General features: G+C 38.2%; 1 protein-coding gene across 2 annotated transcripts in view; it reads left to right on the top strand.

Moving 5' to 3' along the window:
• ZMYM6 (zinc finger MYM-type containing 6) overlaps positions 1-27,606 on the top strand; it is a 47,135-nt gene that overhangs the window by 14,432 nt on the left and 5,097 nt on the right. The window contains exons 5-14 of one of the 2 annotated variants that reach the window (XM_068964554.1): positions 2,319-2,493; positions 2,592-2,783; positions 7,929-8,079; positions 8,703-8,818; positions 9,655-9,927; positions 10,098-10,248; positions 10,830-11,002; positions 12,462-12,612; positions 15,145-15,279; positions 15,719-15,759. In XM_068964554.1, the coding sequence (XP_068820655.1) occupies positions 2,319-2,493; positions 2,592-2,783; positions 7,929-8,079; positions 8,703-8,818; positions 9,655-9,927; positions 10,098-10,248; positions 10,830-11,002; positions 12,462-12,612; positions 15,145-15,279; positions 15,719-15,759 (1,558 nt within the window). Of the gene's footprint in view, positions 1-2,318; positions 2,494-2,591; positions 2,784-7,242; positions 8,080-8,702; positions 8,819-9,654; positions 9,928-10,097; positions 10,249-10,829; positions 11,003-12,461; positions 12,613-15,144; positions 15,280-15,718; positions 15,760-27,606 lie in introns of those variants that run through there. The other variant, XM_068964553.1, reaches the window with a different exon arrangement.

Below are 27,606 nucleotides of genomic sequence, written 5' to 3' on the forward strand. Positions count from 1 at the left end.
ATGCTGTCTAACCATCCCGTACCATTTCATTCTCTGCTGCCCCCTTTTCTTTCTGCCTCAGTCTTTCCCAGTATCAGGGTCTTTTCCAGTGAGTTGGCTCTTTGTATCAGGTGGCCAAAGTATTGGACCTTTAGCTTCAGCAGTGGTCCTGCCAATGAATATTCAGGGTTGATTTCCTTTAGGACTGACTGGTTTGATCTTGCAGTCCAAGGGACTCTCAAGAGTCTTCTCCTGCACCACAGTTCAAAACCATGAATTATTTGGTGCTCAGCCTTCTTTATGGTCCAACTCTCACATCCATACATGACTACAGGGAAAACCAAATTTAGTTTTCTATTTTTAGGTGTTCAGCTTGAATATATCAAATATCAAGAGGAAATTAATTATATTTTACTTTATTTTATTTTTTGACCAAGTCACGTGGTACATGGGGTCTTAGTTCCACCCAAGGATTGAACCCATGCCCCCTGCAGTAGAAATGTGGAGTCTTAACCACTGGACCGAGGAAGCGCAAATTAATGAAATTTGAAAGAATGTAACATGACTTATACATCCAAATACATATTGTTATCTTAAAAGTAGTCATTCTTGTCACTGGCTTTTTACCACGGTACTGTTGTTGAGAAAAATTTTTTGTCTCCTTCTTTGGCATTGCCTTCAGAGACTGTGAAACATTCCTTTAGGCTAAGGTAGGTGATAAATCTATCCTTTCAGCTGGGGTTTGATTTTTGCAAGTTGCCAAAAGTTACTTGATGTCTTACCAACTGACTGTTGTAGATAATTAAACTGAGTCATACTGTTAAACATGGTATCTGAGGATAAAATTAAAAAGTTGTACTTAGAGTTCTTATAAACTAAATGGGAAATTAGAGAAAGTGTTTGAGCCATGTTGATGTTGGAAGAGGTATAGTTTTTCTAAGGTAAATGTTTAGGTGTAGCATATACATTTGGATGTGTAAGGTTCAGAATGCATTTATATTCATGTGCACAGGTTTTCATTAAAAAGTCATTCTCATTGGTATATGTATGTATACATGGCACTTGTAGGTTTTCATTGTTAAGTGAAATTCTTAATTGCTTAGTAGAAGAATCACTTTTCAGTCTTAATATTTCGTGTGCAGTAAGCATATCCACTTTTATTAAGGCTGAGTTATAGAAAAGTAAAGTAGTGCTCTGTCACCTTTGAAATTCTTTTGTAGTTTACCATAGAATAGTTAAGTGTGATGAAGGTACAGGATGGAAGGTAGAATAGTGGAGTGGTGAACTGTGTGGATGATAGAAGCAGACTGCCATGATTTACATTCTTGGCTTCACTGCCTACTCAGCTGAATGACAAGCTATTTAACCTTTCTGATTTGGTCTCCCAATAATACTTACCTTATAGAGTTTTTTGTGATCATTAGATTGGATAATTTGAGTAAAGAGAACAATATCTGGCACATAGTAGTTACCCAGTACATTATTATAGTACATAATATTATTGCCATTATTATTCTTTACTATGTGGCCTATACTAGTGTTTCTAATTAATGACTATTTCCTTCAGTTTTTATACTTGTCAGAAGAATGGCAATAACTTAGCCTCTGTTTTTACTGGCAGTGCTTATTGTAACAGTGAGCTCTCACAAAATAACTCTAGGAGTCTCATAGACGAACTCAGTTATTTCTGTTCTTTTTTTCTCATTCTTATTTCCATCTGTCCTCTGATACCAAGCCTTAATAACCCTTTTGTTTGTCATTTGTTTCTTGGATCTCCTCAGTTACAATGAAGTTTTCTATATCATGCTAATTTTTAATGCAAATCTTTGATAATTTATGTTTCTCAAATCTTACATTTGAATAAAAAATTTTTTTTCCATTCATTGTTTCATTTATGTTTCTACTCTTGGCAGCTACTGGCTCATAAGAGGACAAGTGTTTTGTGGTCTGGAGTTGTGGGATGGACAAGTGTTTTTGGCTCCAGTAGATGAAACTTGGTTGGAATTGGAAGCCTCAATGTTTTTTTCATGAGCATCTGGCTGGATATCTTTTAAATGTAATTCTCCCTCAACGCGTCTATAAATTAAGTTTTATGAACTCCATTTTATACATGAGGAAATTGAGCCAGTAATTGCCCGTTGCCTCACTCATTGTCCCTCAGCTGAGAAGTAATAGAACTAATCATCAAACCCAGTTTTCCAGAAGCCTTTCCCAGGGCCAGCCATTTTCTACTTATACAATAGCTGCCCTTAGTAAATGTAGTTATTTTAGCTCACAAAGAGGAAGAAATTACAATTAGGAGGAACACATTTCATTTTGCCTTTGTTATTTATTTTTAGAGACATTTTAAATCCAAAGGATGTGATCACAACCCCATTTGAAAATTCCTCTCCCAGCAAAGATTTCTGCAGCCAATCATGCCTTTCTTCTTATGAGCTAAAGAAAAAACCTGTTGTTACCATATATACCAGTAGCATTTCAACTAAGTGCAGTATGTGTCAGAAGAATGCTGATGTAAGTTCTATTTTGTCTTTGTTGAGATTCTGTTCACAGATCAGAGGTTTTCTACTGGCTCTGCTTACTTTGTGTCTGTGTGTGTTTTTCTTTCCTAGATTCGATTTGAAGTTAAATATCAAAATGTGGTACATGGTCTTTGTAGCGATGCCTGTTTTTCAAAATTTCATTCTGCCAACAACCTCAGCATGAACTGTTGTGAGAACTGTGGGAGCTACTGCTACAGTAGCTCTGGCCCCTGCCAGTCCCAGAAGGTGTTTAGTTCCACAAGTATCACGGCATATAAGCAGGTACGAATAGCCGTCTCGTGTGCTCTGCAGGCTCGCGCCTTTCCAGATGGCGGCACAGGGACGAAGTGCAGAAGAGAGTGAGCTCTTCCCACCAGTTGACCCTGGTGTGTGATTTCCCCTCCAGAAAAATGGGGTAGATTCTAAAACTGTAAGGGTTGATTTTGATAGTAAGATAATATAGATGAACTAGATCATTCGTTAGGGTTTCCTTCATGGCCACGAATTCACAAACATAATTTCATGGTTTGCTATGAGTCTGAAATTTTGTGCTCTATTAATAGTGAAGAAAACTCCATATTATTGTGGATAAACTATGACCAAGAGTTAAAAAATGATATAATCAGCAAATATAAAACATATCTTTTTCATTTTAGAAAGTATGTATTTTAAGTGTGTCTTGGAATTAATTTGTCATTATTTTGGTAACATTGCTTTATTAGGATGCTTCAGATATTTTTTTTGCATTTTTATGTTTTCCAACTGCCTTTTTTTTTTACTTTAGCTAATTTTTAATTAGTTTTGTTACTAAATGTATTAATTTGTCAATTTAATCATTGCTGAATAAATTGGGGTCTTTAAAAGTTATTTATTTAAGAAATAAACTGAAATTTTATTTTTATTTATTTTTTGGCTATACCATGTGACATGTGGGATCTTAGTTCCCTGACCAAGGATTGAGCCTGTGCCCTCTGCATTGGAAGCACAGAGTCTTACTAACTGGACTGCCAGGGAAGTCCTGAAAAAAAGAAGTTATTATTTTCAAAAAACATGTAAATAATAATTAAATTTTTTTTTCAGTTAGGGAGTTTGGTTTAATTCCTCTGAGCAGTTGGTAATGGACATTCATCTTCATAAAGTATCCTTTTTCTAGGAACTTAGCCTCTTTTGGCAGTCTGCTTACTATTTTTGCAAGAATAGAATCCATGTTATATGTGTATGTATGTGTGTGTGTGTGCGTATATATAGTCCCCAAATCAGTCCCATTCCTGATTTTGTTACTGGTATTGTATTCTGTCCGCTGTGTAAGTGGTGTTCCTCTTTTACTCAGAAGATTATGTAAAGAAACTTTGCAATTTATGTTTTCCTACTTTTTCCTTCCCTGTGTAATTTATTAGTGAAAGATTTTGCAGTGTGCCAGTGATAGTATAGGGTAGTGGTTAGGAGCCTGGACTTTGGATCCAGATGAAGTAAGTTAAATCTCCTACTTTTCTGTTTTTTGGGTTTTTTTGGTTAAGTTAATTAAAATTACAGTTTGTTAATATAATTTTTTAAAGTATCTCACTGTGTTATTGGAAGGATTTTTTGGTACAGTGTAAATAAAATTGCTTAGTATGGCGCCTGGCTCATGATGAGCACTCAGTAAGTAATAATATTTTTAATTTATATAAATGGCGGGCATTATTATTGTGTTTCTTAAAATGTGAATAAACTTACAGGCAAATTTTATTGTGAAACTCAGCTTGAAAAACAGGTTGTTCTGCAGAATCTCCTAATATACATTAAACATCTTTTTTGTCTCCTGCTAAAGAGTTTAACTAGTTAAATAACCTTCAAGGTGGTAGACTCTCTCTTAGACTGATGTCCAAGTCTCTCCTGGGGGTGGTCCTTAGGTTTGTGTATTACTTGGTCTCTGATTATTTGTGATGAGAAAAGTATGTTATGACTAATTAATTCATTATTTTTAATGTATTTTGTTGTTGCTAATATATTTGAATAGTTACTAATTTTTTTCAGTTTTTATTTTACAGACATACTTCAGAAATACTGTGAGTTTGGTTCTAGGCCACTGCAATAAAGGAAGAGTATATTAGCAATTCTTATATACATATATACACACAAATATAATGTATATATATACACACATATATATCATTTATATATATTTGGTTTAAAGAGGTATGTTTCAGGTCTCATTGGGTCCTTTGAAAAAGTGAACAACTTATCTTTAAATAATTCCAAGATGGTATTAATGAGTTTTCATCAGTTCAGAGTTTTAGAGGCATAATTGAGTTCATCCAGTTTCTGTAGCTAGGAAAGCAGCTTACTAGATAACTAACTTATGCAGAATGTGTCTTTTCCTCACCTTTAGAAAGAGAGCGTTTATAGGCATACCTCAGAGATATTATGTGTTCATTTCCATTCCCCCACAGTAAAGCAAATATTGCAATAAAGTGACACATGAATTTTTGGTTTCCCAGTGCATATAAAAGTTTATTTACATTATACTGTGTAAATACTATGCTGTGTGCAGTGGAATTATGTCTTAAAAAATAATGTGCATACCTTAATTTAAACATACTTTATTGCTTAAAAATGCTAACCATTCATTTGAGCCTTCAGAGAGTCATAATCTCTTTTCTAGAAGAAGGTCTTGCCTTGATGTTAATGGCCGCTGACTGCTCAACGTGATGATTACTAAAGGTTGGGGTGGCTATGGCAGTTTATTAAAATAAGACAACAATGAAGTCTGCTGCATGGATTGACTCTTCCTTTCATGAACAGTTTCTCTCTAGCCATACAATGCTGTTCAATAGCGTTTGACCCAAAATAGAACTTCTTTCAAAATGGGGGTCAATCCTGTCAAACCTCGTCACTGCTTTATTAAACCAAACTTACATAATATTCTAAATCCTTTGTTGACATTTCAGTGATCTTTGCAGAATCTTTACAGGAGTAGATTGCATCTCAAGGAATCACTTTTTTGTGAGCATTAAAGTTTTATGATGAGATAGCAGAAACTGAGTCACATCGTTGGGCTCCACTTCTAATTCTGGTTCTCTTGCTATTTCTACCAATCTGCAGGGGCTTCCACAGTGGCTCAGCGGTAGAGAATCGCCTGCAGTACAGGAGCCTCAGGAGACACGGGCTCGATCCCTGGGTTGGGAAGATCCCCTGGAGGAGGGCATGGCAACCCACTCCAGTATTCTTGCCTGGAGAATCCCATGGACAGTGCAGCCTGGTGGGCTACAGTCCATGGGGTGGCAAAGAGTCGGACATGACTGAAGCGACTTCACAGGCACAGTTACTTTATTCACTGAAGTCTTAAATCCCTCAAAGTCATCCTTGAAAGTTGGAGTCAACTGCTTCTAGACTCCTGTTAATGTAGATACTTTGACCTTTTCCCATGAATCACTAACTAGAATGGTGAATCCTTTCCAGAAGGCTTTTCATTTACTTTGTCCAGATCTGTCAGAAGAATCACTATGGCAGGAATAGCCTTATAAAATGTATTTCTTAAATAATGAAACTTGAATTTGATCCATGGGCTGCAGAATGGATGCTTTGTTAGGAGGCGTGTTTTCAGACAACATTAATCTCATTGTACATCTCTGTCAGAGCTCTTGTGTGACCAGTTGCATTGTCATTGAACAGTAGTATTTTGAAAGGAATCTTTTTTTCTGAGGAGTTGGTCTCAACAGTGGGCTTCAAATATTCAGTAAACCGTGTTGTCAATAGATACACTGTCATCTAGGCTTTGTTGTTCCATTTACAGAGCACAGGCAGAGTAGAATTAGCCTTATTCTTAAGGGCCTGAGGATTTTTAGAATGATAAGTGAACATTGGCTTCCACTTCAAGTTACCAGCTGCATTAGCCCCTAACAAGAGAGTCAGCCTTTCCTTGAAGCTTTGAAACCACGCATTGGCTTCTCTGTAGGGTGAAAGTCCTAGATGGAATCTTCTTCCAGTGGAAGGCTATTTGATCTGTGTTGAAAATCTGTTGTTCAGTGTAGCCACCTTTGTTAACGGTCTTAGCTGGGTCTTCTGAATAGCTCGTAGTTTCTGCATCAGCACGTGGTGCTTCCCATTGTACTTGGATGTTATAGAGATGGTGTCTTTCCTTAAAACTCATAAACCAACCTCTGCCCACTTAAAAATTTTCTTCTGAAGCTTCCTCACCTGTCTCAGACTTTGTTGAATTGAAGAGTGGTAGGGCCTTACTTGGAAAAGGCAGTGGCAACCCACTCCAGTACTCTTGCCTGGAAAATCCCATGGGCTGAGGAGCCTAGTAGGCTGCAGTCCATGGGGTCGCAAAGAGTCCGACACGACTGAGCGACTTCACTTTCACTTTTCACTTTCATGCATTGGAGAAGGAAATGGCAACCTACTCCATTATTCTTGCCTGGAGAATCCTACAGACAGGGGAGCCTGGTGGGCTGCCGTCTATGGGGTTGCACAGAGTCGGACACAACTGAAGCGACTTAGCAGCAGCAGCAGGGCCTTGGTTTGGGTTAGGCATTGATTTAAGGGAAGATTGTGGTTGCTTTGATCTTTTCAGACACTAAAACTTCCTCCATATCAGCAGTAAGACATTTTTGCTTTCTTAACATCTGTGTGTTCACTGGAGCAGCAGGTTTAATTGCGTTCAAGAACTTCTCCTTTGCATTCAGAACTTGGCTTACTGGCACAAGAGGCCTCGCTTTAGGCCTGCGTCAGCTTTTTCTGTGTTCCTCTCTAAGTTTAATCATTTACAGCTTTTGATTTGAAGTGAAAGATATGTGACTCTTCCTTTCACTTGACTATCTGAAGACCATTGTAGGGTATTAATTAGCCTAATTGAAATATTATTGTGTCTCAGGGAATAGGGAGGCTTGAGGAGAGGGAGAGTGACGGGAAACGAGCAGTCAGTGTAGGAGTCCGAGCACATACAACGTTTCCCAGTTAAGCTTGTCTTAAATGGCTGTGGCTCATGGCAGCCCCAAAGTAGGTACAATGGTAACCTTAAAGATCACTGATTACAGACAGCCATAACAAAATAATGAAAAAGTTTGCAAGATTGCGAGATCTACCAAAAATGTGTCACAGTGAGCAAAGGCTGTTGGGAAAATGGCACTGATAGACTTGCCTGATGCAGGATTGCCACCGAAGCTTCCATTTGTGAAAAATGCAGTGTCTGCAAAGCATAACAAAGCGAAGCACAATGAAATGAAGTACGCCTGTATTAGTAGACGAAAGAATTTATTTTTCCCACATCCCAGTTTTAGGAAAACCTATACTTAGTGTAGCTGCTATCATTGTCAAATATCGTGCTCAAATATTTTAGCCAAAGGCTTTGGTCGTAGGTAGCGTTTCCTTTTTTCTTTCCTTAGAGCATATATATATATGTATACTTGTACTCGGTATTTAAATGTTATTTTATTTTAATAGAACTCAGCCCAAACTCCTCCATATGCCTTGGGGAAATCATTGAGGCCCTCAGCTGAGATGATTGAGACTACGAATGACTCAGGGAAAACAGAGCTTTTCTGCTCTATTAATTGCTTATCTGCTTACAGAGTTAAGACAGTTACTTCTTCAGGTAATGTTTAATTCCATACATGTATAGATTTTGTAACTATTGAAGAGGAATGTAACTGCTTTTTTTTTTCACTTTATTACAAAACTAAAGCAATCTGTATGGTTTAAATAAAGACCCAAGGTTGCTTTAGTTTCAAAGAGCTGAATTTTTTTTTTAAGATTTTTTTGATGTGACCATTAAAAAAAAATTTCATTGAATTTATTACAATATTTTCTGTATTATGTTTTGTTTTTTGGCCACAAGGCATGTGGAATCTTAGTTCCCCAAGCAGGGATCAAACCCACACCCCCTGCATTGGAAGGTAAAAGTTTTAACCATTGGATGTCAGGGAAGTCCCTCAAAGAGCTGATTTTTAAGCAACAAAGTTTTTCAATGATTTTCTTGATCAAAGTATTTATTTTGTAATTTCATATGTGAAAAGAGAGAAAAACACATGTATGTTCCAAGTTAATTTTTGTGTAAGTGGGACTTAATTGTAGTTAGCTGTACATGTTACTGTAAAGTTCTTTCATTTTTGTTCTGCATATTACTGAATATTTGATATTTTTACTCCCCTAATACATTTTTGGTTTATTTGTTCATCTGTGTAACTTAGTCATTGGTTTTTGTGTTTTGTTACCAAGGTGTCCAGGTTTTGTGCCATAGCTGTAAAACTAAAGCAGTCCCTCAGTATCACCTGGCCATGTCCAATGGAACGATACATAGCTTCTGCAACTCCAGTTGCGTGGTGGCTTTCCAGGTACGACCTTAGGTAGTACTGTACCCTTGCAGTTCTCTCAGGCAGTGGTCTGTGGCAAAATGTTAACTGCTGAAGGGACCATCCTTATCAAAGATTAAGCTTCGGGTAGGAAGGAAAGAGATTCTGTTCAGTTACAGTCCAGGAGGCCGTTTCTGCAGAATGTCTGAGCCCAAGGTTTGAGCTTTAATCCTTCTTTATTCAGCCTTCTCACCTAACTACCTTTCTCTTCCACTTTCTCCCCTGGCTGTCTCCCTTTCAAAAGAATGGAAGTCGGCTGTGGTTTGGATAGGTGGCATGGTGATGGGTTCCTGTGTCCCTTCCTCTCATCCTGGGCCAGATACATCATGACTCCCAGCACGGAATTGGAAGCCTCCACTTGTCGCATTCTCTCCTTACTCTCTAATACACAGAGAAAGGGTAGAATTTAGTGATCCTCCTGGGTGGGAAGATCCCTCATGTGGTATCCTTGGCCCCAGGGAGAAAGCAAAGTGTCCACTGTGCTCTTAATAGCTAGGAGATTCTGGTTGGTAATAGGTGTGCAGGTGGAGGGAAAGGAGAGGCCTGCTCTTATTTATTAGAGTCATGTACTAGAGATCTTTGTCTGGAAAGCCTGAATTTTAGTCTGCAGCCTTTTTTTTTTCTTTTTGCAACCTTTTAGTGTTACATTCCTCAGTCCTATTCTGGGAATATGCCATTTCAACTCATTCTGTGAACTCCTTAGGAAAACTTTGCAGAAACATTGGGGGAAATTAATTTATTAAAGTGAGAAAATGAAAATGACCAAGTTATCTTATTTCTTACTTGATACAATCTTTGCCTTATCTGTATTTATTCAGAATGTATTTAACAAGCCAAAAGGAGCAAACTCTTCAGCAGTGCCCGTATCTCAGACCCAAGTGATCGTAAGCCCACCCTCTGGGTCAGCAGTGTCAGCCGGAAGAGCTCACACCTCTGCCTTTCCCCCCCGCTCCATCAGTGGGTCTGTTGCAACCAGTCTCCAGCCTCCTGCTCAGTTCCAGCAAGTTGCTTTAACCCACAGGATTGTCAGACTCAGGTGTCAGCACTGTAACTATCTGTTTGCGACAAAACCAGAACTTCTTTTCTACAAGGTAAAGAGAGATCATAAAAGGGATTGAATATATGAGTTTATCCAATAGAAGCATTTTTGTCTTTTCATCTTTGACAGTCACTCACTTTGCTTTGAAGTGAGAAAGAAAAAGATTTCTTAAAAATAAAGCAACACTTTAATTAGATATTAATGACTATTCTTCCTCTGCAGGGGAAGATGTTTCTGTTTTGTGGCAAGCTTTGCTCTGATGAATACAAAAAGAAAAACAGAGTTATGGCAATGTGTGACTACTGTAAACTACAAAAAATTATAAAGGAGACTGTACGATTCTCAGGGGTTGATAAGCCATTCTGTAGTGAAGGTAAGAAAAAAAGCTCATTGTAGCCACAGAGCATGTGGTGGTTATGAAGTAACTCGTGATGAGTTGGGCTCTTAATCCACAATTAATTTTCAAGAAATTTCTTTTTTGAGGTATAATTTGAAGCTTTTTTATTGAGTGTATAGTTAACTCACTTCTCAGTCTATCCTTTTAAATGTTATAATAATCTCAGTAAAGAAAACCTTTCCAAATATAATTAGAACAATGGTATTGGTATGGAGTATAGAAAATCTCTTTGTTAAGTTTAACTTCAAAGATCATTGTTTGTACCCTTTCATAAATGGGGTACTTGGGCAATTACTGCTTCTTGTCTTAAGGAACTTTTATACCTCTTATGTTTCTGAATATAGATAACCTAATATTTACAGTGTATGTTTCAAAGGTGATATCAGTTTGTTTTGTGAATACAGATAGGACTCTCTTTTAACCTAGAGCCAAATAATTGTGTCCAGATTTAAAAGTTAGCTTAAGGCTGGTATTATTGAAGACTGTAGAAATTCACTTCACTGCCTTCTGGTTAATGTAAACTTGATGTCTCTTCGTTTTATCCTGCTGGTTCTCAGTTTGCAGATTCCTCTCTGCCCGTGACTTTGGAGAACGATGGGGAAACTACTGTAAGATGTGCAGTTATTGTTCACAGACATCCCCTAATTTGGTAGAAAATCGACTGGAGGGCAAGTTGGAAGAGTTCTGTTGTGAAGACTGCATGACCAAATTTACGGTTCTGTTTTATCAGGTAAATATGATGTGCCTCTTCGACTTTCTGAAGTTGGTACCATTATTTTCTATTTAAAATATATTCAGATTATGTGAAGAGAAATTGGTTGTTTAGAACTAGGTAAATAAATAAATTATGGGCTGTGGGCTCCTAAAGCAAAATTCAGTTGACTACAAACATGAAATCTTTGGGGTCAAGAAGATAGGATTTTTGGAGATTTTTATTGTTGTTTGGGGAACTGTTCCTTTTAATTTTTGCTTTCTTGTAAGGCACATGGATCTTATTTATAACTTTTAGTTCTTTATAGTTGGAATTTTACACAGTTATGTTGCCTTAAGTGGCTCTCTCATTCAGAAGGAGTTCTGAGGAACTTGAAGTGAGCCTTTGCTCTCACTTCATGAGTTAAATGACTCTGACCTCCCTACCCTTCATCTACCTTCTTTTTTAAAAAATTACTTTCTTGAAAGCCCAACAACAAAAGCTGCAATTGATTAAACCACTAATACCTGTCTGGTGCTTCATAAATATTATTTCATTTAATCTTCACCACATTCCTTGGTGGCTCAGATGGTAAAAGAATGTGCCCACAGTGCAGGAGATGTAGGTTTGATCCCTGGGTCGGGAAGATCCCTGGAGAAGGAAATGGGTACCCACTCTAGTTTTCTTGCCTGGAGAATCCCATGGACAGAAGAGCCTGGTGGGCTACAGCCCATGAGGTTGCAAAGAGTTGGACACGACTAAGTGACTAACACTTTCACAGTCCTAAGAGATAAGGTATAGTATTGCTATTGTTAGGTTGTTCTGGTATTGCCTGTTTATAAATAAGGAAAAAGAATAAGGTCCAGGGAGGTTATGTAATGTTCCCATGAAGAATTTGGTAGGAGAGGAAGAGCACCTGTAACACTCCAGTAAAATCATCTGTTTACTTGTTTACCTACCTAAACTATAGTTTTCTTTGAGAGAAGGTATGTCATTTTCATAATTATGTGACTAGGACCTATCTCAATGCTCAAGACGAAGGAAACCTAGTTAGATATTTGTCGAATGAATCAAAGTCTTTATGACTACAAAGCCCATATTCTTTTTTTTTTTTAACTTATTTTATATTGGAGTATAGCTGATTAACAATGATGTATCAGTCCAGGTGCACAGCAGAGGGACCACAGCCCATATTCTTTATACTGCAGTGGGCTGCCTCTTAACCTTAAAAAAAAAACAAACCCCATCTTTTGATTCCTTCACCAGTAATTTTGAAAACAGGAGATCAATTTTTATATCCTCTCAATTGAGGGCATCTATATAAAACGAATAGTGTGTATATTTTTGACTACAGTATCTTAAGGTAGGAACCTTACGTTTTGTGATCTCAACTGACTCACACATTCTGTTTTCATAGTTCCTTCTGGTTTTATGATTAGTGTTATGTTTTCATTATTTTATAGTTTTCAGCCTATCCTGTTTCACATTTCTTTCTCAGATGGCCAAGTGTGATGGTTGTAAACGACAGGGAAAGCTAAGTGAGTCCATAAAATGGCGAGGAAACATCAAACATTTCTGTAACCTATTTTGTGTTTTGGAGTTTTGTCATCGTCAGCAAATTATGAATGACCCTTTTCCACAAAATAAAGGTAAAATTAAACTTGGCTAATGGGATCTTTCCGTCAGTGCTAAGTTACTGTCAGCACTCAAAGTTGTAAATAATGTAATAACAAAATTTCACTGCATTCACATAGCCTAAATTTACTTAAATTTTCCTTTAAGAATCCTTAAAGATTGCCCTAGTGGGCAAATTAATCTTGATGCTTTTTGTTTTCAAAATCAAACATACCAGGGAATCAATAAATATGTAAGCAATAATTTTTTAGGAAAATTAGATTTGCTTGCTTTTGATTGAATTTATCTGTATATAAATAACTTACACTAAGTGATATATTGCTATTCAGTTAATAAAGCAGAAATAAAAATAGAAAATCAGGGCAAACAAAGGAAGAGGATATAGTAATATGGTGGCTGTTACTGGTGTAAGATTTGATTCAGAGCTTGCTTGTAGCCAAGGGAAAAAGAACAACACATTAATTATATCAGAAAAAATAAAGTAGACCAGTTCTTCATGGGTAGCAAAGCTTTTCCCGGCTAAGAATAAAATAATTTTGCAAGTAGGACAGCTAATGTGGTCAAAATATCCAGATGAATAGATACATGGCATGTTCTGAAAGTAGCTCTCTGAAGTAGCACTTCTCTGAGTTAGGCTAAAAACATTTGATGTTATGTTCTGTCATCAAAGCCTGGAGTGCTCCTGAATTGACAGAATTCATATGCTCTGGCTTTATGGTGTGGCCTTTGTCTACTTTTGCAGTCTTATTAATCATCACCTTAACCACATATGCTTTGTGCTAATCTTTTGTGTTATCATCCATTCCCTAAGACCAGTAATGGTGGAATTTTCATTGTATAATGTGGGTTAACAAAATCAGTGTTCTTATGTGGATGGAGAGCTACGTCACCAACTTATTCATAAAAATTACCAGGTTAAATTTTTATTTGAATCAAGCTTTAAGTGTAGAAATTTTAACATTCGCTAATGGAAAAGTCCTGTTAATCCTGAAGCCGATAACTGTATTTTTACACATTGAGTATCATTTGAAGTTTCTAATTTTAGAGAATTAAGCACCCTTTAAGTCCTAGTGAACACTAATCTAAACAGGATCACCCAACCCAACATTCAGTTCAGTTCAGTTCAGTTGCTCAATCGTGTCTGACTCTTTGCGACCCCATGGACTGCAGCATGCCAGGCCTCCGTGCCCATCACCAACACCTGGAGTTTACTTAGACTCATGTCCATTGAGCCGGTGATGCCATCCAACCACCTCATCCTCTGTCATCCCCTTCTCCTCCCGCTTTCAATCTTTCCTAGCATCAGGGTCTTTTCAAATGAGTCAGTTCTTCGCATCAGGTGGCCAAAGTATCGGAGTTTCAGTTTTGACATCAGTCCTTCCAGTGAATATTCAGGACTGATTTCCTTTAGGATGGACTGGTTGGATCTCTTTCCCGTCCAAGGGACTCTTAAGAGTCTTCTCCAACACCAGAGTTCAAAAGCATCAATTCTTCGGTGCTCAGCTTTCATTATAGTCTGACTATCATCCATACGTGGCCACTGGAAAAACTGTAGCCTTGACTAGACGGACCTTTGTTGACAAAGTAACGTCTCTGCTTTTCAATATACTGTCTAGGTTGGTCATAACTTTTCTTTCAAGGAATAAGCGTCTTTTAATTTCATGGCTGCAGTCACCATCTGCAATGATTTTGAAGCCCCAGAAAATAAAGTCTGCTACTGTTTACACTGTCTCCCCATCTGTTTGCCATGTAGTGATGGGACCGGATGCCATGATCTTACTTTTCTGAAAGTTGAGCTTTAAGCCAACTTTTTCACTCTCCTCTTTCACTTTCATCAAGAGGTTCTTTAGTTCTTCTTCGCTTTCTGCCATAAGGGTGGTGTCATCTGCATATCTGAGGTTATTAATATTTGTCCCGGCAATCTGGATTCCAGCTTGTGTTTCTTCCAGCCCAGCATTTCACGTGATGTACTCTGCATATACGTTAAATAAGCAGGGTGACAATATACAGCCTTGATGTACTCCTTTTCTTATTTGGAACCAGTCTGTTGTTCCATGTCCAGTTCTAACTGTTGCTTTCTGACCTGCATACAGATTTCTCAAGAGGCAAGTCAGGTGGTCTGATATTCCCATCTCTTGAAAAATTTTCCACAGTTTGTGGTGATCCACACAGTCAAAGGCTTTGGCATAGTCAATAAAGCAGAAATAGATGTTTTTCTGGAACTCTCTTGCTTTTTCAGTGATCCAGTGGATGTTGGCATTTTGATCTCTGGTTCCTCTGCCTTTTCTAAATCCAGCTTGAACATCTGGAGGTTCATGGTTCACGTATTGTTGAAGCCTGGCTTGGAGAATTTTGAGCATTACTTTACTAGCATGTGAGATGAGTGCAATTGCGCGGTAGTTTGCACATTCTTTGGCATTGCCTTTCTTTGGGAAACCCAACATTATGCAGTTATATATTTGTACTGCCTTGAAACTTAGTTGTTAGAGTTTTTTTAATGTGTGCATGTGATCCTTTTGTCTTACCTTTTTGTTTATTTTAATCAGCAAATATTTCTAAGGCACACATTGCTCCAGCGGTGCTCCCTGCTTCAAGGACAAATACAACACCAGTTATAACCAATGTGGTGTCATTGGCAAAAATATCTCCGGCCCAGCACACAGGGAGTGGTGTTTTAAAAGGTATGACTTGAAGTAAAGGCATTTGGGTAAACTGTAGAGGTTTTTTCCTAGTGTAAATAGCGCTTACTGGTAATACTCACATGTACATTTATATGAAGAAACATGGCCCTCTGTCTCTGAGGGAAGTGGGTAGCAAGCAGGGTGGCGTGCATAGAGAAGGAAGTGGTATATATAATTTATTTTTTAAGGAACCCCAGTGATTTAATATAGCTGCCTTTAACATCAGAGATTCTAACACAGTATGTTAGGATTGCGACCCAGGAATCCCTTGCCTTTACCAAGCACCCCAGGTGATATTGATGCCAAATTTCCTTGTACTATTTTTTGAGAAATTCTGGACTAGACTCTAGACCACCTTAGAGAGAGGAAAGTAACCTCTTGGTTTCAGTGTTTACTTGTGTATATTCTAGGGATAATAATGTATTTTAATTTATAACAGGTGCAGTTGTTACTGAAGAGGCAACAAAGATCATTGAAAATGTAAGTTTTATTAATTATCTTCCTGATTAATATTCTTTGTGTTTAGTTTCATTTTAATATATAGCTTCTAATGTATGTCTGAGTACATTTCTATTTGCTACTTAGTTGTTTTAAAAAGTGGAGTAATATATTATGCACTAATTTTTGTTTTTGAATTTTAAACTTGGCTCATTAATAATGCATTTCTCATTTATTTTACTGTTTGTGTTCTGGTTCCTTAGTTTCTTTAAATACTTGTTAATTCCATCTGGGTGGTTATTTTCCTGTTACTACTTTTAAGTATTTTTCTTTTCGACTAGAAGGTTCTGAAAAAGTTCACTGTATTATTGTTTTATGCATCTTTGAATTACGTGAAGCTGAAAATAGTGCAAAGTAAAATAATATTTAAATTCTCTTTTTATTGTGAAACTTCCCGAAATTTAAAAAAAATGTAAAGAAATGCATAATTTCTGGCAGGCTGAAAGAATTGCAGACTTTGTCATTGTCTTATGTCAGCATCATTTTAGCAGGAAAACAAAATTCCTATCGTCCTTTATCAGTATCACACAAAACCTAATGTGTCAGATCTTGGGTTAATGTTTTCATTACGGTGTTGCTCTCTTAATATTTGCTCTTGATACAATTAAAAGTATTTAAAAAAATATCATATAACAGTGTGATTCAGGTTCATTAAGTGGTAGTGCTGTACTAAAAAGTGTGCCCCAAATTCAATAAATTTGGAGAAGTTAGATGTCATAAAACTCTGTGAAGAAGGCTAGACCATTGCTATGATATCTCATGCTGTTAATTTAGGAGAGTGCACCCTGCAGGGTATTAGAGATAATGTTCAAAAAGCCCCAAAGTGGTTTTAGAGCAGATACACCCTTCAGTTCACAAAATTATCTTGTAACCAGGCAAGGATGATGGAATAAATTGAAGAAATCCTGGCAACACAGATGTAAGATCAATGCTGCTATAATGTGCCCCTAAGGCCAAGCTCTCATCTGTGCTAAGACATGAAGTATTTTTGATGATTTGAAAGGAGGTGACACTGAGACAAAAAGGTTTACTACAAGTCATGGCTGGCTTTTCAAGTTTAAAGCCCACCAGGGTTTTAAGAATATAAAAATGAGCAAGCAAGCTATATCTGGAGCGCTGAAGCTATCAAAACATTTCAGCTTTCAGTCAGTCAGTCAGTCCAGTCGCTCAGTCGTGTCCTACTCTTTGCGACCCCATGGACTGCAGCATGCGAGGCCTCCCTGTCCATCACCAACTCCCGGAGTTTACTCAGACTCATGTCCATTGAGTCGGTGATGCCATCCAACCATCTCACCCTCTGTCGTCCCCTTCTCCTCCCACCTTCAATCTTTCTCAGCATCAGGGCCTTTTCCATTGAGTCAGTTCTTCGCATCAGGTGGCCAAAGTATTGGCGTTTCAGCTTCAACGTCAGTCCTTCCAGTGAATATTCAGGACTGATCTCCTTTAGGATGGACTGGTTATTTCAGCTTTACCAGAATTTAAAGAGTCTTTAACTTGGAAGACAACATAACATCTGCTAATAAAGAAGATTTTAAAATGGTAAAGAAGGTAAATTTGTGCAAGGTTGATGGAAGGGATGTTGAGATTTTGCTTGGGTTGTTTCCCAGGGATTAATGAAGGAGGACTTGCTAGAATTAGAAAAACAGAGGTAATAGGAAGAGGGCCCCAGCAATTAGCCTGGGTCTTCAGCACATCAGCTAGCAATGAAGTGACTGGCATAGACTTTTGACCATATTTCAGCAACAGTTGCTAGTTTTGAAGATGATCCATAGGTGGATTGCAGTTCCATGGTGGTGAGGTGAAAGATGGACAAGTGTCTTTGCATATGAAGAAATCCTCAGTGGGAAAGAAAAAGAGAAAAAACCCAAACCATGTTAGATTCATTAGCTTCATTCTTTAGCGAAAGTCTTCTAGGAAGTCAGACCAGCCTTCACCATAATGTGGAGAGAGAGTTTATCCTACTTAATTTGATATCTCTTAACTCTTCCATTATTAAGGCTGGAAGAGGATAATGATAACACTAGTTAATTATTTTTAGGCAGTATACCACATTAGTTAATGAACTGTCATTAAGTTAATTTCATATTTATATGTATATTATGTATTGTACTTTAAATTATATTTTAAAATTACATGATTAAAAAATCACTGTTATAGAATTAATAATTTTATTAACTGCTTAATTATATAATGAATTATTAATGCATTGTGCCTTAAATTAATATTATTGTTATGAAGTAAGTATTGTTATTTATTATGTTATATATTATAAAAATATTCTATATTACAAGTGTATATTCTGTGATAATGCATTCTTCCTCTATATGTATGGGACAATTAGTCTTAAATTATGTTGGTTTTTTGAATTATTCAGAAGCATATCTCTCATATTAAATGTGACTGCCCTATATATGTTTTCCCTATATGGAGTACTTCTGTAATTCACCAGTCATTTAAACTGTGTTACAGAATAGTTCTGATTAATATTTTCAGTTTAGTCTATAAAAAGTATAATAATAAATAATGTATTTTTATGATTTTAAAAAAAGAAAACCAGACTGTTTTAGAATCTTTTTCTTTGTTTCTCTGGGACTTTGGTCTGGATTCCTTCAGGTTATTTAAGTGGTCTTAAGTTTGGGGGAAAGGTGAGGTATTGGAAAGTGCAAAGACGAAAACATACTGCAAATGTCAGCAAACTTCTTCTGTAAAGGTCTAGAGAATAAATTAGACTTTGCAGGCCATGCAGTCTCTGTTGCAGCTCCTTACTTCTGCCATTGTAGTGGAGAAGTAGCCGTCGACAATATATAAGTAAGTGGCTCTGTTCTAGTAAAACTTTAAAACAAATGATGGGCCCATAAACCAAGCTTTGCCAACTCCATGTTCTACTATATTCCCTCCATCCATAATTAACCATTGATAGATTTGGCTTATTTGCTCATAGTTTTTTCTTTTCTTACCCTCCCTTTTTAAACAATGAATCACTGCCCCCAGTCCTTTTTCACATCCCTCGATGCAGCTACTGTTACAAATTTGGTGTGTGTCCTTTCAGACTGTTTTTAATCTTTCGCATTCATATATACACATCCATCGAAAGTAATATTATTTTTTAAAATATCCATCTGATTCTTAATAGATTTGGTACATTTCTACTACTACTGTATAATATTGTATATTTTGTTGTTGTTCAGTTGCTCGGTTGTAGTCTGACTCTTTGCACCCCCATAAACTGCAGCATGCCAGGCTCCTCTCTCCACTACTGTCGCCCGGAATTTGTTCAAATTCAGGTGCATTGGGTCAGTGATACTGTCTAACCTCTGCTGCCCCCTTCTCCTTTTGCCTTCAGTCTTTCTTAGCATCAGTGTCTTTTCCAATGAGTTGGCTCTTTGCATCAGGTGACGAAAGTATTGGAGCTTCAGCTTCAGCCAAACTCCTTCCAGTGAATATTCAGGGTTGATTTCCTTTAGGATTGATTGGTTTGATCTCCTATATTGCCTATAGATACCACATTTTATTTATCTATTGCCCTGTTGATAAACATATGTTGCTTCATTATCAAAAATATCTGCCGCAATGAATGAACATTCTTGTATATGTCTTCTTGTGCATGTGACAGGTGTGTTTGTCTAGTGTAGACATGGAAGAGTGGAATTTTGAGGACAAAGTGTATTTACATTTTTAGTTTTCAAATTGCCCTATTGAGTGGGTGTTCCAGTTTTTATTTCCACCAGCAGTTTATGTTTGTACTCATTTCCTATAGCCTTACTGTCATTTTATGTTTTCAGATTTAAACTTTTTTTTGCCAGTCTTCAGTAATATCTTATTGTTTTATTTTGTATGTCACTGATTACTAGTGAGTTTGCTTATATTTCTGTTTCTGAACATCTACATTTTCTTTCATTTTTGTATTTTTTTTTCTTATAGATTTCTTTCTGTATTCTGGATTTCTACTCATCATTTTTATCAACACAAAAACATGTGGTATTATTTCCTACCTGAAAAAAATCCTTATTTAATACCATGGCCTTTCAGTTACTGTCCCATTTTTCTGCTTTCCATTTTGGAAAGAAATCCTCTAAGGGTGGCCTCTGCTTGTTGCATCATTTTTTAAATCTGCTTTCTTTCCTTAACTCACTCTAGTCAGGCTTTTGTCTGTACCACTCTGCTGAAATATGTCTTGTCAAGACCTCCATCAGTCTTTATTTTGCCAAATCTAGTGGTCAGTTTTCAGTTCTCCTTCTCCTCATGCTTTCAGTAACATTTGATACAGCTGATCTCTCTTCCCTTCCTTGAAATACCTTCAACTTCTAGGTCATCATACTTATCCCTTTTGTCAGTCTACACATTTCTTTATAGGGGACTCATACAGTCCTCTGGTTTTAAACCACCTGGATAGTGGCTGATTACAGACTGACTTCTCTTGCCGTGACCTCTGAGCTGTAGGTTCAGGTATCCATCCAACTACTCTTAGATGATGAATAGTCATCTCAGGTAAAGCAGAGTCCTTTTATTTCGTCCAGTCCTTTTACTTCCTCTCCAGTGTTCCTTCTTATCACTTCTGGTGCCATCTTCTTAGTCTGGGCCATCATCATCTTTCTTCTGTATTATTGCAGTGACCTCCTACTTGTCTTTCTCCTTCCATTCTTGCCATTTGCAGTTTTTTTTCTCCACAGTGTTGCCAGAATGATCATTTTAAAACACAAATCAGATTGTCACTCTGATGCTTTAAAAACCTTCAACGAAATTCTGAAAAAGAAGAATAAAGAAGGGGAAGAGCTAGTTCCCCAAATTATAACTACACATTTGGAAAAAAAGTTTAAAAAATTTTATTAGCATATTGTTGATTTACAATGCTGTGGTAGTTTTAGATGTTAAGTGAATCATTTATACAACAGATTTTATAGAGCTACATAGTTGAAACAACAGGAAGCCATGGATAGACAATTCAATAGAAAAGAAGTCCAGAAATAGACCTAAATATATAAAAATATATTCTATATTTATAAATGTATAATATATATTTAATAAAAACATTTTAAAATTATATATAATTATAAATATTATAGAAATATTATGTATATATTATATATAAATCTGGAGAAGGAAATGGCAACCCACTGCAGTATTCTTGACTAGAGAATCCTGTGGACAGAGGAACCTGGGGGCTGCTGTCCATAGGGTCGCACAGAGTCGGACATGACTGAAGTGACTTAGCATGCGTGCATGCATGCATAAATATATATGTAAATATATATATGTATGTATATATATACACACACGATTTTAGAAATAATAAAGGTGGCAGTTCACATCATTAGGAGAGATCTAGATTATTCAATAAACAGTGTTGTGACAACTGAGTAGACATATGGAAGAAAATACCATAGGATTTCTACCTCCTAAGTTAAACCAAAATGATGCCCAGATGGAGAAAAGTTTCAAGTTTAAAAAATAATGAAAGTATTAGGAAAAAGTATAGGAAAGAATTTTAATGCAGAAATAGGGAAAGTCTTTCTAGATATGTCACAGAACCCAAAAGCCATAAAGATTTGTGAGGAAAATTCAACTACATTTCAAAGTCAGGACACATGAGAAAAATGAAGAAGTTGCAATTTATGTTGTAGAAGGCTATTTTTTCCCATATGTAAAGAGTTTCTGTGAGTCATTGAGAAGATCCAACACCCATTAGGAACATGGGTAAAAGTATGAGCCATAATTTTACAGACTTGGAAAAAAAATAGTTCTTAAATATACACAAACATAATTCAGCTTCAAGATTAGAGAAATGCCATTTAGAACTATAGTTTTATCAGATGGGAAAGATAAAAATGCCAATAGCAGTTGGTAAAACTGCTACAGAGGGCAACTTAGTAAAACCTGTTAAAATTTAAAATGTAAATACCATTTTACTCAGGAACTCCAGTTTTAAGAATTTACCCTTCAGATATATTCTGCACATTTATGAAATGATGTACAAGGATAACAATTGCAGTATTGTTTGTAGTGGGAAAAGCCTATAAACATCCTAGTTGTTTCATCAGTGATCAGGGCTGTTGTAAGTTCATCCTGAGATATTGTATAAATTAGAAAAAAAGAAAATAGCCCTAAATAGAGAGTCTGAAGTGCATCCTCTCCAATCCCACACTTAGTCACATGGTGTGGCAAGTGGAGTTCCTTGCACGCATACACAGCTGCTCTTTTCAGACTGTAGTTATATATACCATATCCTGTGCAGTGGAATATCATGCAGTTAAAAAGAATGTGGTGGCTCTTTTATGTACAGACACAAAGCAGTCTTATATATGTTTCATGCTTGTATGTTTGTATAGAATACCTCTGGAAGGCAGCCAATAAAGAGACAGCAGTGATTACCTCTGAGGAGAACTGAAAGACTGGGGGAGAATTTTAACAGGGAGAATTTTTTTTTTTCATTATTTGCTATTTGAATTTTTGGATTTGTCCCGTGTTATGCTGCCCATTCAAAAACATGCATAGAATTAAAAGATAAAGGAAAACCGGGAAAAGGATATGAGTAGACAGTTCACAGAAGAGGAAATATAAATAATGCTTAAACATGAAAAATATCTAACCATACTACTATTATATAATTTCTCACTTACTGAGAAACAGCAAAAAACGTTTGATGATGTTTAACAGTATTGGGAAACAGACTCCTATACATTGTAATATACAGATTTTCATATACTTTGACCCACCAAATAGCACTTATACGACCTTATTCTAGTCAGCACGCCTGGTGGTCCTGCAGATCTCTCTTGTTTCAATAGGGTCTAGCTGGATTAGACCCAGGGATGCTTCTTCTTCCAGCCTCTGACTACCCTCCAACCTCTTTTCCAGTCCTAACCTTCAGAACCATCTTCTCAGCTATTCACTGTCTCCAGGACCAGTCAACCAAGAACTCCCAGATTAATCAGAATTATTCCACCAAGGTGGAGGCCAGCATGAAACGTGTGGTCAGCCTGCATCTGCAGGCCTCCTACACGTACTGTTCTCTGAGCATCCATTTCCACCATGGCACTGTGGCTCTGGAGAATGTGGGCCACTTATTCTGAGAGTTGGTCTCTTGAAGATACAAAACTGGTGCAGTGGCTGTATCCTCTTCCAGGGTGTGCAGAAGCTGTCCCAAGATGAGTGAGGTAAAACCCTGGACACCATGGACACTGCTGTGGTCGTGGAGAAGAACCTGAACCAAGCCCTTTTGGATCTTCATACCGTGGTTCTGCCTGTGTAGACCCCCATCTCTGTGACGTCTTAGAGAATCACTTCATAGATGAGGAGGTGAAACTCAGCAAGAAGTTGGGCATCCACCTGACAGACTGGCTGCCGTTGGGCTGGCGAGTGTCCCTTTGAGGGGTCAACCTCAACTCAAGAAGGGCTCGGAGCCTCTGGCCCAGCTGCCTTTGAGGGGCCACTGTGGACTCCCCAGGTGTCAGGACTTCTGCCTGAGTGTCTTCCTGCAGCCACTAGGCAGCTTTTTAATGACCCAGGAGCCCTCTCCCAAGCCATGGACCAAATGGAGACAGTAAAAGCTTTGCAGGAAAAGAGAAGAGACCTCAGTCTATAGATACACTAGCACATGCAGAATCAATTTGTATGTAAGGATATTTTTTTTGTTAATAGTAGCAAAAGATTTGTAACATTTAATGTTCAGCAGCAGGGACTCTTCAAATTACATATAGTGCATTCAGTGTATAAAAGTGTTAACAGGCAGCTTTGTATAGTTATATGAAAATACCTCCAAGATAGTTAGCTAAGTGGCAAAGCAAGGTGCTGAACCTTGCTAATAATATGCTACCATGTGTAAAGGCTGAGTGCTGAAGAATTGATGCTTTTGAACTGTGGTGCTGGAGAAGACTCTTGAGTGTCCCTTGGACAGCAAGTCAGTCCTAAAGGAAATCAACACTGAATATTCATTGGAAGGACTGATGTTGAAGCTGAAACTTCAATACTTGGGCCACCTGATGTGAAGAGCCTACTCATTGGAAAAGACCCTGATGCTGGGAAAAATTAAGGGCAAGAGAAGGTGGCAACAGAGGATGAGATGTTGGATGGCATCATCAACTCAATGGACATGAGTTTAAGCAAACTCCAGGAGATAGTGAAGGACAGGCGAGCCTGGCTTGCTGCAGTTCATGGCGTCACAAAGAGTTGGACACGACTGAGCAACTGAACAACAACATCATGTGTAATCAGAAGCAACTTAATTATATAGCCCATCTCTAGAAGGATGTATAAGAGACTGAGAACATTGTGTTCAAGACTGAGTTTGGACACATGGCACACAGTTGTAGAAAACTTACTTTTCACGCATATACTTTATGAATGACTACATCATTCAAAATTATTGCATCTAACATCTTTTGTGGCTTTCCCTGGTGGCTCAGATGGTAAAGTGCCTGCCTGCAATGCCGGAGACCCATGTTCAATCCCTGGGTTGGGAAGATCCCCTGGAGAAGGAAATGGCAACCCACTCTTGCCTGGAAAATCCCATGGACAGTGGAGTCTGGTAGGTTACAGTCCATGGGGTCACAAAGAGTTGGACATGACTGAGCGACTTCACTTTATTTTCTTTCAAAATCTATTTTAAAAGTAAGTTTAAATAACAGTCTTCCCCTTACCTGTGGGGAAAATGTTGCAAAACCCTCAGTGGATGCCTGAAACTATGGACAGTACCAAACCCAATATATACACTAATTTTTTTCCTGTGCTACACATCTGTGATAAAGTTTAATTTATAACTTAGGCACAGAGATTAACAACAATAGCAATAACATAGAACAGTTATAACAGTATACTATCATGGAAGTTATATGAATGTGGTCTCTGTTTCAAAATACCTTATTGTACTGTATCAGCATTGTTGTCGTGATATGAGATGATTAAGTGAGGTGAAGTACGCAGGCGTTGTGATGAAGTGTTACGCTTTTCCCTTTGCACTTGAAGGATGCACTTTAGGACTTCTCTTTGGCATATCTGAATTGCTGCTCTTGCCTTTTGGGATGCCATTATCAAGTACAGTAAGAGTTAGGCTGTGCTGTGCTCAGTCACTCAGTCGTGTCTGACTCTTTGTGACCCCATGGACTATAGCCCGCCAGGCTCCTCTGTCCACAGGATTCTCCAGGCAAGACTGGAGTGGGTTGCCATGGCCTTCTCCAGAGGATCTTCCCGACCCAGGGATTGAACCTGCGTCTCTTGTGTCTCCTGCATTGTAGGCAGATTCTTTACCCACTGAGCTATCTGGGAGCCTAAATACAGTAACAGTTACTTGACCGCAAGCACTGTGATACCGCAGCAATCATTTGACATCGTTGATGGCTGAAAGTGGAAAAAATAGTGGAAGTGTTAATTGCTTCAGTCATGTGTGACTATGAGATCCCATGGACTGTAGCCTGCCAGGTTCCTCTGTCCATGGATTCTCCAGGCAAGAATACTGAGGTGGGTAGCCACTCCCTTCTCCAGGGACTCTTCCCAACCCAGGTTTCAAACCCAGGTCTCCTGCATTGCAGGCGGATTCTTTACTGTCTGAACCACCAGGGCTACGAAATGACTAATGGGGCAGGATATGCCAGACAAAGGAATGGTTGACTTCCTCTTCAGGACAGAACGGGACAGCAGGAGATTTTATCATGCTGCTCAGAATGGTGCACAGTTCCATAACATAAACTTGTGAATTGTGTATTTCCGGAGTAATACTATATTTTCAGACTGCGGTTGACCATGGGTAACTGAAACCAAGGAAAGCAAAACTGCAGACAGGAGGGACTGCTATGTACCGTTTGGTGGTTCCCTATCACTCTTAAAATACAATCCTAATTTTCTGGGTTTTGTTTTTAAATTAAGACCTTGCAGGGCTAAGAACAGTGCCTGGCTTGTAGTAAATATTCAGTAAATGTTTACTGAATGAAAGAACATGTTTTAAATACATTCGCCCATTCTGTTGTTTGTCCTTCAGGTTTAAAGGCCATTGTTTGCAAAAGTTTAAAATTTCAAGGTAGTCAATTGTATCAGCCTTTTCTACTTGTAGTCTTTCATGTTTTATTTAAGAATACTTTCTCTGTTGTTGTTGTTCAGTCGCTAAGTCGTGTCTGACTCTGCGATCCCTTGGACTGCAGCACACCAGGCTCGGCTGTCCTTCATTATCTCCTGGAGTTTGCTCAGATCCATGTTCATTGAGTCGGTGATGCTATCTGACCGTCTCATCCTCTGCTGCTCTCTTCTCCTTTTGCCTTCAGTCTTTCCCAGCATCAGGGTCTTTTCTAGTGAGTCAGCTCTTATCAGATGGACGAAGTATTGGAGCTTCAGCTTCAGCATCAGTCCTTCCAATGAATGTTCAGGACTGCTCTTGAGGATTGACTGGTTTGAACTCCTTGCAGTCCAAGGGACTCTCAAGAGTCTTTTCCAGCACCACAATTCAAAAACATCAATTCTTTGGCGCTCAGCATTCTTTATGGTCTAACTCTAACGTCTGTACATGACTACTGGAAAAACCATAGCTTTGACTATACGGACCTTTGTTGGCAAAGTGGTATCTCTGCTTTTTAATACACTACCTAGGTTTGCCCTAGCTTTTCTTCCAAGGAGCAAGTGTCTTTTAATTTCATGGCTGCAGTCACCATCTGCAGTGACTCTGGAGCCCATGAAAATAAAATCTGCCACTGTTTCCACTCTTTGCCCTTCTGTTTCCCATGAAGTGATGGAACCAGATGCAATGATCTTTAGTTTTCTGAAAGTTGAATTTTATGCCAGCTTTTTCACTTTCCTCTTTCACCCTTATCAAGAGGCTCTTTGGTTCCTGTTCACTTTCTACCATCTAGTATCATCTGCATATCTGAGGTTGTTGATATTTCTCCAGGCAGTCTTGATTCCAGCTTGTGATTGATCCAGCCTGGCATTTGGTGTGATGTAATCTGTGTGCATGCATGCTAAGTCACTTCAGTCATGTCCAACTCTTTTGGACCCTATGGACTGTAGCCCACCAGGCTCCTCTGTCCATGGGATCCTCCAGGCAAGGGTAGTGGAGTGGGTTACCGTGCCCTCCTCCAGGGGATCTTCTTGACCCAGGGATTGAGCCTGGATCTCTTATTTCTCCTGCATTTGCAGGCAGGTTCTTTACTACTAGTGCCACCTGGGAAGCCCTATGTTCTCTGCTTTTAAGTTAAATCAGCAGGGTAACAGTATTCAGCCTTGTCATACTCCTTTCCCAATTTTGAACCAGGCACAGAAGAATGGGAAAGGAGAAAGAAGGCAAGAGAGAAAGGGAAAGATACACTGAACGCAGGGTTCCCAAGAATAGCAAGGAGAGATGAGAAGGCCTTCTTAGATGAACAGTATTTTCTCTGAGTTCTGGTTATTTGAAAATTCTCCATTAATTTTAAAGTTTTGTTTTTTTTCGTGTTGAGGGCTCTAATCAATATGAAGTATTTTTTTGCATATGGTCTGAAGTTTGATCCAGTGCCGGGGTCCAGCCCCGGTGGATCCAGGGAATTCGAAGGGTGGACGGAGTCGGAGAGGAAAACTTAATTGTTTATTAATATAAGAATATAAGATTAGATTAGGAAGAAATAGTGTAGTAGGAAAATTAAGTGGAGAAAGAAGGCTGAATAACTTGGCTTACGGGGAAGGCCAATAAAGTTCCAGACAAGGAGCTTGCACTATCTACGTTGGGCCACCGGCGCCCACTTGAATATCTAAGGGTGCCCCTCCTTAGGCTCCCTTTCGCGCAGGTCTTAAAAGCCCGGGCAAGTAAGTAGACTTAGTGAGCCGCCCGGCTCCAGGTGGGAATTCAGCCCGAAATTAGAATAAAGAGGAGAC

The sequence above is a fragment of the Capricornis sumatraensis genome, chromosome 2 (assembly GCF_032405125.1).
Source record: "Capricornis sumatraensis isolate serow.1 chromosome 2, serow.2, whole genome shotgun sequence".
Lineage (NCBI taxonomy): Eukaryota > Metazoa > Chordata > Mammalia > Artiodactyla > Bovidae > Capricornis > Capricornis sumatraensis.